This window comes from Bufo bufo, chromosome 6, assembly GCF_905171765.1.
Source record: "Bufo bufo chromosome 6, aBufBuf1.1, whole genome shotgun sequence".
Taxonomy (NCBI): domain Eukaryota; kingdom Metazoa; phylum Chordata; class Amphibia; order Anura; family Bufonidae; genus Bufo; species Bufo bufo.
Genome location: NC_053394.1, coordinates 2,921,515 through 2,932,622, shown reverse-complemented (window position 1 = coordinate 2,932,622; position 11,108 = coordinate 2,921,515). Strand labels below are relative to the sequence as shown.

The 11,108-nt window shown below is 48.1% G+C and overlaps 1 protein-coding gene across 1 annotated transcript; it reads left to right on the top strand.

Moving 5' to 3' along the window:
- Positions 1–7,337: 7,337 nt before the first annotated feature.
- Positions 7,338–8,186, top strand: KCNK18 (potassium two pore domain channel subfamily K member 18). Its single transcript, XM_040436525.1, has one exon. It carries the CDS (start codon positions 7,338–7,340, stop codon positions 8,184–8,186), a length of 849 nt encoding a protein of 282 aa, XP_040292459.1.
- The last annotated feature ends 2,922 nt before the right edge of the window (positions 8,187–11,108 follow it).

Below are 11,108 nucleotides of genomic sequence, written 5' to 3'. Positions count from 1 at the left end.
TTTTCGCTCCTTGTCTCCCTCTCTCTCTCTCTTTTCACTCCTTGTCTCCCTCTCACTCTCTCTCGTTCTCTCTCTCTTTTCACTCCTTGTCTCTCTCTCTCGTTCTCTGTCTCTTTTCACTGCTTGTCTCACTCTCTCTCGTTCTCTCTCTCTTTTCACTCCTTGTCTCTCTCTCACTCTCTCTCGTTCTCTCTCTCTTTTCACTCCTTGTCTCCCTCTCACTCTCTCTCGTTCTCTCTCTCTCTTTTCACTCCTTGTCTCCCTCTCACTCTCTCTCTTTTCACTCCTTGTCTCCCTCTCACTCTCTCTCGTTCTCTCTCTCTTTTCACTCCATGTCTCTCTCTCTCTCGTTCTCTCTCTCTTTTCACTCCTTGTCTCCCTCTCTCTCTCTCTCTCTTTCTCTCTCTCTTTTCACTCCATGTCTCTCTCTCTCTCGTTCTCTCTCTCTTTTCACTCCTTGTCTCCCTCTCTCTCGTTCTCTCTCTCTTTTCACTCCTTGTCTCCCTCTCTCACTCTCTCTCGTTCTCTCTCTCTTTTCACTCATTGTCTCCCTCTCACTCTCTCTCGTTCTCTCTCTCTTTTCACTCCATGTCTCTCTCTCTCTCTTTTCACTCCTTGTCTCCCTCTCTCACTCTCTCTCGTTCTCTCTCTCTTTTCACTCCATGTCTCTCTCTCTCTCGTTCTCTCTCTCTTTTCACTCCTTGTCTCCCTCTCTCTATCTCTCTCTCTTTTCACTCCTTGTCTCCCTCTCACTCTCTTTTCACTCCTTGTCTCCCTCTCTCTCTCTCGTTCTCTCTCTCTTTTCACTCCTTGTCTCCCTCTCACTCTCTCTCTCTTTTCACTCCTTGTCTCCCTCTCACTCTCTCTCGTTCTCTCTCTCTTTTCACTCCTTGTCTCCCTCTCTCTCTCATTCTCTCTCTTTTCACTCCTTGTCTCCCTCTCTCTCTCTTTTCACTCCTTGTCTCCCTCTCTCTTTTCACTCCTTATCTCCCTCTCTCACTCTCTCTCGTTCTTTCTCTCTCTTTTCGCTCCTTGTCTCCCTCTCTCTCTCATTCTCACTCTCTTTTCACTCCTTGTCTCCCACTCACTCTCTCTCGTTCTTTCTCTCTCTTTTCACTCCTTATCTCCCTCTCTCTCTCATTCTCACTCTCTTTTCACTCCTTGTCTCCCACTCACTCTCTCTCGTTCTCTCTTTTCACTCCTTGTCTCCCTCTCTCTCTCTCGTTCTCTCTTTTCACTCCTTGTCTCCCTCTCACTCTCTCTCGTTCTCACTCTGCAATGAGCCGGACACTGGGTCAGTGGGAATGCTATGCAGTGGGTCAGTTTATATGTGTAATAGTTCGTGACGCCAATTGCAGCTTGCGCAGGTACTGTAGCAGGGCCCTTTAAGATGTTATAGCTCACGTACCAGGTGAGGAATGACAGAGGGGGATAATGTCTCTGTATAGCAGATATGGTAGTGTCAACGATGTCTCCTACCTTGGTACGGCTGGACTCCTGAATCCTAGCTCACTTGCAATAAAATTGAGTGTGCACCTGACATTATTGTAGCAGGGATACAGAAGTTTAGTGACATTCTTCAAGATGTTACAACTCTCTTTTCACTCTCTCTCTCGTTCTCTCTCTCTTTTCACTCCTTGTCTCTCTCTCGTTCTCTCTCTCTTTTCACTCCTTGTCTCTCTCTCGTTCTCACTCTCTTTTCACTCCATGTCTCCCTCTCTCACTCTCTCTCGTTCTCTCTCTTTTCACTCCATGTCTCTCTCTCACTCGTTCTCTCTCTCTTTTCACTCCTTGTCTCCCTCTCTCTCGTTCTCACTCTCTTTTCACTCCTTGTCTCCCTCTCACTCGTTCTCTCTCTCTTTTCACTCCTTGTCTCTCTCTCTCTCTTTTCACTCCTTGTATCCCTCTCTCTCTCTTTTCACTCCTTGTCTCTCTCTCACTCTCTCTCGTTCTCTCTCTCTTTTCACTCCTTGTCTCCCTCTCTCTCTCGTTCTCTCTCTCTTTTCACTCCTTGTCTCCCTCTCTCTCTCTTTTCACTCCTTGTCTCCCTCTCACTCTCTCGTTCTCTCTCTCTTTTCACTCCTTGTCTCCCTCTCACTCTCTCGTTCTCTCTCTCTTTTCACTCCTTGTCTCCCTCTCACTCTCTCGTTCTCTCTCTCTTTTCACTCCTTGTCTCCCTCTCTCTCTCGTTCTCTCTCTCTTTTCACTCCTTGTCTCCCTCTCACTCTCTCGTTCTCTCTCTCTTTTCACTCCTTGTCTCCCTCTCACTCTCTCTCGTTCTCACTCTGAGGTGAGCCGGACACTGGGTCAGTGGGAATGCTATGCAGTGGGTCAGTTTATATGTGTAATAGTTCGTGACGCCAATTTCAGTTTGTGCAGGTACTGTAGCAGGGCCCTTTAAGATGTTATAGCTCACGTACCAGGTGAGGAATGACAGAGGGGGATAATGTCTCTGTATAGCAGATATGGTAGTGTCAACGGTGTCTCCTACCTTGGTACGGCTGGACTCCTGAATCCTGGCTCACTTGCAATAAAATTGAGTGTGGTTAATAGGAGTAATGGAGGAATAATTGAGATCCAAACAGGCAATAGGATCCAACTTGTCTTTACTTAATGATTGGCAGCTTTGATCCATACAGTAACAGCAATAGTCCAGAGTTCCAGCAGGTAGTGGCAATATGTGGCAGGAATTTCTATCTATTCTGCTTCTTATACATACGCCTAGTAGATCTGGCAGGTGTCTATCTTCTGCTCTGTCTGTAGTCTACTTAGTTTGGGCCTGACTAGCTGAAGAGGTATTTAGCTTCTCTTTGTCTTTGAATCTGTACTTACAGGACTGCTCGCAGGGTATGATGTCTTCTTCCTGGAGATCTGTAGTTCTGTAGATGGCTGCTTTCTTGTCAACCAGCTGGGTTAGATGACTCAGGCTGGGAAGGGTGATCCTTGGGCCTCAGCCGAGGCTTGGATCCTAGGTTGGAATCCCTGTTTCTGGGAGCTCTTACCAACACAGCCTTTCCCAAGAGGGGGGCTGGTACATACTCACTAAACTTCCTTCTCCTCCTCATGAGACAGGACATGGGAACATCCCACTTCTGCTCACATAGGGGAGTCCAGACTGGAATGGACTATTCCAGGCTGGAGATACTAACTATCACCTGCTACATACTGCTGCCACCTGCTGGTGTACATTGAGATTACAGCAAATATTATGAGACAGGCATATCATGGCAATGCACAGGGGGATTACACAAGATGGACATACCCATATGCACCTGACATTATTGTAGCAGGGATACAGAAGTTTAGTGACATTCTTCAAGATGTTACAACTCTCTTTTCACTCTCTCTCTCGTTCTCTCTCTCTTTTCACTCCTTGTCTCTCTCTCGTTCTCTCTCTCTTTTCACTCCTTGTCTCTCTCTCGTTCTCACTCTCTTTTCACTCCATGTCTCCCTCTCTCACTCTCTCTCGTTCTCTCTCTCTTTTCACTCCATGTCTCTCTCTCACTCGTTCTCTCTCTCTTTTCACTCCTTGTCTCCCTCTCTCTCGTTCTCACTCTCTTTTCACTCCTTGTCTCCCTCTCACTCGTTCTCTCTCTTTTCACTCCTTGTCTCCCTCTCTCTCTCTCGTTCTCTCTCTTTTCACTCCTTGTCTCCCTCTCACTCTCTCGTTCTCTCTCTTTTCACTCCTTGTCTCCCTCTCACTCGTTCTCACTCTCTTTTCACTCCTTGTCTCCCTCTCTCTCTCTCGTTCTCTCTCTCTTTTCACTCCTTGTCTCCCTCTCACTCTCTCTCGTTCTCACTCTGAGGTGAGCCGGACACTGGGTCAGTGGGAATGCTATGCAGTGGGTCAGTTTATATGTGTAATAGTTTGTGACGCCAATTGCAGCTTGCGCAGGTACTGTAGCAGGGCCCTTTAAGATGTTATAGCTCACGTACCAGGTGAGGAATGACAGAGGGGGATAATGTCTCTGTATAGCAGATATGGTAGTGTCAACGGTGTCTCCTACCTTGGTACGGCTGGACTCCTGAATCCTGGCTCACTTGCAATAAAATTGAGTGTGGTTAATAGGAGTAATGGAGGAATAATTGAGATCCAAACAGGCAATAGGATCCAACTTGTCTTTACTTAATGATTGGCAGCTTTGATCCATACAGTAACAGCAATAGTCCAGAGTTCCAGCAGGTAGTGGCAATATGTGGCAGGAATTTCTATCTATTCTGCTTCTTATACATACGCCTAGTAGATCTGGCAGGTATCTATCTTCTGCTCTGTCTGTAGTCTACTTAGTTTGGGCCTGACTAGCTGAAGAGGTATTTAGCTTCTCTTTCTCTTTGAATCTGTACTTACAGGACTGCTCGCAGGGTATGATGTCTTCTTCCTGGAGATCTGTAGTTCTGTAGATGGCTGCTTTTCTTGTCAACCAGCTGGGTTAGATGACTCAGGCTGGGAAGGGTGATCCTTGGGCCTCAGCCGAGGCTTGGATCCTAGGTTGGAATCCCTGTTTCTGGGAGCTCTTACCAACACAGCCATCCCCAAGAGGGGGGCTGGTACACACTAACTAGAACTTTCCTTCTCCTCCTCATGAGACAGGACATGGGAACATCCCACTTCTGCTCACATAGGGGAGTCCAGACTGGAATGGACTATTCCAGGCTGGAGATACTAACTATCACCTGCTACATACTGCTGCCACCTGCTGGTGTACATTGAGATTACAGCAAATATTATGAGACAGGCATATCATGGCAATGCACGGGGGATTACACAAGATGGACATACCCATATGCACCTGACATTATTGTAGCAGGGATACAGAAGTTTAGTGACATTCTTCAGGATGTTACAACTCTTTTCACTCTCTCTCGTTCTCTCTCTCTTTTCACTCCTTGTCTCCCTCTCTCTCGTTCTCACTCTCTTTTCACTCCTTGTCTCCCTCTCACTCGTTCTCACTCTCTTTTCACTCCTTGTCTCCCTCTCACTCTCTCGTTCTCTCTCTCTCTTTTCACTCCTTGTCTCTCTCTTTCTCTCTCTCTCTTTTCACTCCTTGTATCCCTCTCTCTCTCTCTCTTTTCACTCCTTGTCTCCCTCTCACTCTCTCTCGTTCTCTCTCTCTTTTCACTCCTTGTCTCCCTCTCTCTCTCGTTCTCTCTCTCTTTTCACTCCTTGTCTCCCTCTCTCTCGTTCTCACTCTCTTTTCACTCCTTGTCTCCCTCTCACTCGTTCTCACTCTCTTTTCACTCCTTGTCTCCCTCTCACTCTCTCGTTCTCTCTCTCTCTTTTCACTCCTTGTCTCTCTCTCTCTCTCTTTTCACTCCTTGTATCCCTCTCTCTCTCTCTCTTTTCACTCCTTGTCTCCCTCTCACTCTCTCTCGTTCTCTCTCTCTTTTCACTCCTTGTCTCCCTCTCTCTCGTTCTCTCTCTCTTTTCACTCCTTGTCTCCCTCTCACTTTCTCTCGATCTCACTCTCTTTTCACTCCATGTCTCTCTCTCACTCTCTCTTTTCACTCCATGTCTCTCTCTCACTCTCTCTCTTTTCACTCCATGTCTCTTTCTTACTCTCTCTCTGTTTCTCTTTCTCACTCTCTCTCATTCTCTCTCACTCCATGTCTCTCTCTCACTCTCTCTCTTTTCACTCCATGTCTCCCTCTCACTCTCTCTCATTGTCTCTCTCCTTTCACTCCATGTCTCTCTCTCACTCTCTCGTTCTTACTCTCTTTTTACTCCATGTCTCTCTCTCTCTCGTTCTCTCTCTCTTTTCACTCCTTGTCTCCCTCTCTCTCGTTCTCTCTCTCTTTTCACTCCTTGTCTCCCTCTCACTTTCTCTCGATCTCACTCTCTTTTCACTCCATGTCTCTCTCTCACTCTCTCTTTTCACTCCATGTCTCTCTCTCATTCTCTCTTTTCACTCCATGTCTCTTTCTTACTCTCTCTCTGTTTCTCTTTCTCACTCTCTCTCATTCTCTCTCACTCCATGTCTCTCTCTCACTCTCTCTCTTTTCACTCCATGTCTCCCTCTCACTCTCTCTCATTGTCTCTCTCCTTTCACTCCATGTCTCTCTCTCACTCTCTCGTTCTTACTCTCTTTTTACTCCTTGTCTCCCTCTCACTCTCTCTCTTTTCACTCCATGTCTCTTTCTTACTCTCTCTCTGTTTCTCTCTCTCATTCTCTCTCACTCCATGTCTCTCTCTCACTCTCTCTCTTTTCACTCCTTGTCTCCCTCTCACTCACTCTCTTTTCACTCCGTCTCTCTCTCACTCTCTTTTCACTCGTCTCCCTCTTACTCTCTCTCGTTCTCTCTCTTTTCACTCCTTGTCTCCCTCTCTCTCACTCTCTTTTCACTCCATGTCTCTCTTTCACTCTCTCTCGTTCTCTGTCACTCTCTTTTCACTCCATGTCTCCCTCTCACTCTCTCTCGTTCTCTCTCACTCTCTTTTCACTCCATGTCTCCCTCTCACTCTCTCTCTCTTTTCACTCCATGTCTCTCTCTCACTCTCTCTCGTTCTGGGTCACTCTATTTTCACTCCATGTCTCTCTCTCACTCTCTCTCGTTCTCGGTCACTCTATTTTCACTCCATGTCTCTCTCTCTCTCTTTTCACTCCTTGTCTCTCTCTCTCTTTTCACTCCTTCTCTCCCTCTCTCTCGTTCTCTCTCACTCTCTTTTCACTCCATGTCTCTCTCTCTCACTCTCTCGTTCTCTCTCTCTTTTCACTCCATGTCTCCCTCTCACTCTCTCTCACTCTTTTCACTCCATGTCTCCCTCTCACTCTCTCTCTTTTCACTCCTTGTCTCCCTCTCACTCTCTCTCTCTTTTCACTCGTCTCCCTCTTACTCTCTCTCGCTCTCTCTCTCTTTTCACTCCTTGTCTCCCTCTCACTCTCTCTCGTTCTCTCTCACTCTCTTTTCAATCCATGTCTCCCTCTCACTCTCTTTTCACTCCATGTCTCTCTCTCACTCTCTCTCGTTCTCTGTCACTCTCTTTTCACTCCATGTCTCTCTCTCACTCTCTCTCATTCTCTGTCACTCTCTTTTCACTCCATGTCTCCCTCTCACTCTCTTTTCACTCCATGTCTCTCTCTCACTCTCTCTTGTTCTCTGTCACTCTCTTTTCACTCCATGTCTCTCTCTCACTCTCTCATTCTCTGTCACTCTCTTTTCACTCCATGTCTCCCTCTCACTCTCTTTTCACTCCATGTCTCTCTCTCACTCTCTCTTGTTCTCTGTCACTCTCTTTTCACTCCATGTCTCTCTCTCACTCTCTCTTGTTCTCTGTCACTCTCTTTTTACTCCATGTCTCTCTCTCACTCTCTCGTTCTCTGTCACTCTCTTTTCACTCCATGTCTCCCTCTCATTCAGGTTATGGTCGAATGGCCCCAGTCACCGATCTGGGGAGAATTGTCACCATGGTCTATGCGGCCATCGGCATCCCTCTGATGCTCCTGCTGCTGGCAGATCTTGGTGACATTCTTGCCGCCTTCATGTCCAGGACATACAACTCTGTTCTGGATTCCTGGCACAGATGTTTCCAGTGTAAATCGAGCCTGTCCACCACCAGCTTCTGCAGTCTGAAGCGCCACTCAACGAGGTCCAGTGTGCCCTCCACCATGGACAGCCGAGTGTCAATCAAGGAGCCACTTAGCCTGACCGACATCCTGAAGAACCAGGCGCCCGTGAAGGACAGCTACCTGCAATTGAGGAACCTCAACATTTTTGAATTGCTGATTTTGAAGGACACTGAAAGGACTTTACCCAAGAAAGGTCCATATATGAGATGTTACTCCTGCCCTGCCCTTGAAATGAAGGATATCCCTTATGCACCCCTGTTAAACTTTGACAAGCTTGGAGAGGGGCTGGATCAGCTGGACGTTCCGATCCCGGTCATCATCTTCGTAGTGATGGCCTTCATCATGCTGGGGGCAGTAATTCTTCGTCTGTGGGAGAAATGGAGCGTCCTGGAAGCTTTCTACTTCTGCTTTATAACACTGACCACCATTGGATTTGGCGACGTCTTTCCTGAACACCCCAAGTACTTCTTGCTGCTGTCGGTGTACACGGTGCTGGGCATGGCCATTATATGCATGGCCTTCAAACTAATGCAGAACCGCATGGTGTCATTCTATAAGAAGTGCATCATTTGTGTGAGCGCCGGGAAGGTTTACAGGGAGCCCACCGATAAGAAGCCGTAACTGGTGCCGGCATGGAAGTAGGTGGTGGGGTCACCATGGTCAGGAGGTATTCCATGACCACAAGCTCCTATATTTTTCTCTTCTGCACGTTGACCCTGGAGCTGAGCAGACGTGTGGCGTGACGTCATCACTGGAAACATCGCCCCTTCACATGACGTCCATGTTCCGTACCAGTACAGAGGCCACCATTCAAGAAGAACCTTGAGAATTCTCACCTTAGACCCATTGGCCCAAACCCCATATTATCCCGCACATAACGCTGTCTGTTTTGGATCACCGTTCAGGGCGAGGGTGGCGCTTGTTACCGCTCGCACAGGACTCTGACCGCCGCATGCTACGCTTCATCTACTAATGATGTCACACTGCACCAGAGCGTCAGGCATGTCTTCCTAATATTATTATTGTAACGGCATACAAGGGAATGCTCCAAACTCCCGAACGGAACCTCACGAATAGCTGCTAGCAGACGAATAGGAAACGCACCCAAGCGGCTTAAACTCCTAGCAATCAGTCTCTAACAGCATACAGTGAATCCCCCCAAGAACGAGACGAGGCTCCGTGTTGAGGGTAAAGCATTGGACAGCCAGAGCTGTGCGTTTATTGATCTTATAGAACATTGGTACACACTAGTACCACCCACAGGGTTTTGTAAAACAACCAATAAACACGTACAATACAGTAAAACACTCCCACACAAAATCCTCCCCTCTGCCTGTGATACAATTACCTTACAAAATGGGTTGATGTAATTATCACAGGCAGGAGAATACACAATGTCTTCTGTCCTGGAGACAACCGAGGAGTAATTCAATTATCTCTCAGGACAAAGGGAAATCACCAATACACACGTGGAGACAATAGGACAAACATCACTACTCAAACATACAATGTCCCACCCTTTACAGTAAACACATAGACATTTAACATATCGCAAAATGGCACGAATTAGACCAGGGGTTCAAAAGTTAGTAAAAGTCCTTTGTGAACAAAAGAAGCATGGCTTTTCTGCCCAGAACCAGTTTTTACAGAGTTAGGCCTCATGCACACGACCGTTTGTTTTTTTTTCGGTCCGCAAAAATGGGTTTCCGTAGTTCCTTGATCCGTGTCCGTTTTTTCTTCCGTGGGTCTTCCTTGATTTTTGGAGGATCCACGGACATGAAAAGTCAAGTTTTCATGTCCGTGGATGACAATCTTGTGTGCATCCGTGGTTTTTCACGGACCCATTGCCTTGAATGGGGCTGCGAACCGTTGTCCGTGAAAAAAATAGGACAGGTCTTATTTTTTTCACGGACAGGAAACACGGATCACGGACGCGGATGAAAAACGGTGCATTTTCCGATTTTTCCACGGACCTATTGAAAGTCAATGGGTCCGCAGAAAAACACGGAAAACGGCACAACGGCCGCGGATGCACACAACGGTCGTGTGCATGAGGCCTTAGGCTGTGTGAGATAATTGGCTTAACTGGGTGTGGTAAGCCAACTAGGTACAGAAAATACCTCTATTCACAACAGCAAAACTACACAAAAATACATAACTCCTACTGAACAGAACCCCCACATTCAACTTATCCCCAGATGGCTTGGATCTGAGCGCTCAATATATCCGAACAGCGCTCAGATGCCACAAACCCAGTCAAATCGCCATGGGGTTTAAGTTTAGCATGGGCTGATGAGAGGGCCCATAATCCTGGGGCAAGAGGCTGGCAACCAGGCCCCTCCAGCACCCAGTGGCGAGGTTGGTTTCGACACAATTATATATTGTGGACTCAGGGATGGTACACAGGATCGGGTGGTCAGATGTCCAGCAGCCTTCACTAGACGTCAGAAAGCCTGATATAAGTCAGTGCCCCCATAACAGTGACATCCACAGTGCCCCCATAACAGTGACCTCCACAGTGCCCCCATAACCGTGACCTCCACAGCGCCCCCATAACAGTGACCTCCACAGCGCCCCCATAACCGTGACCTCCACAGTGCCCCCATAACCGTGACCTCCACAGCGCCCCCATAACAGTGACCTCCACAGCGCCCCCATAACAGTGACCTCCACAGTGCCCCCATAACCGTGACCTCCACAGCGCCCCCATAACAGTGACCTCCACAGCGCCCCCATAACCGTGACCTCCACAGTGCCTCCATATCAGTGACATCCACAGTGCCCCCATAACAGTGACCTCCACAGTGCCTCCATATCAGTGACATCCACAGTGCCCCCATAACAGTGACATCCACAGTGCCCCCATAACAGTGACCTCCACAGCGCCCCCATAACAGTGACCTCCACAGCGCCCCCATAACCGTGACCTCCACAGTGCCTCCATATCAGTGACATCCACAGTGCCCCCATAACCGTGACCTCCACATTGCCTCCATATCAGTGACATCCACAGTGCCTCCATAACAGTGTCCTCCACAGTGCCTCCATATCCGTGACATCCACAGTGCCCCCATAACAGTGACCTCCACAGTGCCTCCATATCAGTGTCATCCACAGTGCCCCCAGTACAGTTACATCCACAGTGCCCCCATAACAGTTACATCCACAGTGCCCCCATAACAGAGACCTACACAGTGCCCCCATACCAGTGACATCCACAGTGCCCCGTAACAGTGACATCCACAGTGCCCCTGTAACAGTGACATCCACAGTGCCCCCATAACAGTGACATCCACAGTGCCTCCATATCAGTGTCATCCACAGTGCCCCCATAACAGTGACCTCCACAGCACCCCCATAACAGTGACATCCACAGTGCTCCCATAACAGTGACCTCCACAGCGCCACCATAACAGTGACCTCCACAGTGCCCCCATAACAGTGACATCAACAGTGCCCCCATAACAGTGACCTCCACAGTGTCCCCATAACAGTGACCTCCACAGCGCCCCCATAACAGTGACCTCCACAGTGCTCCCATAA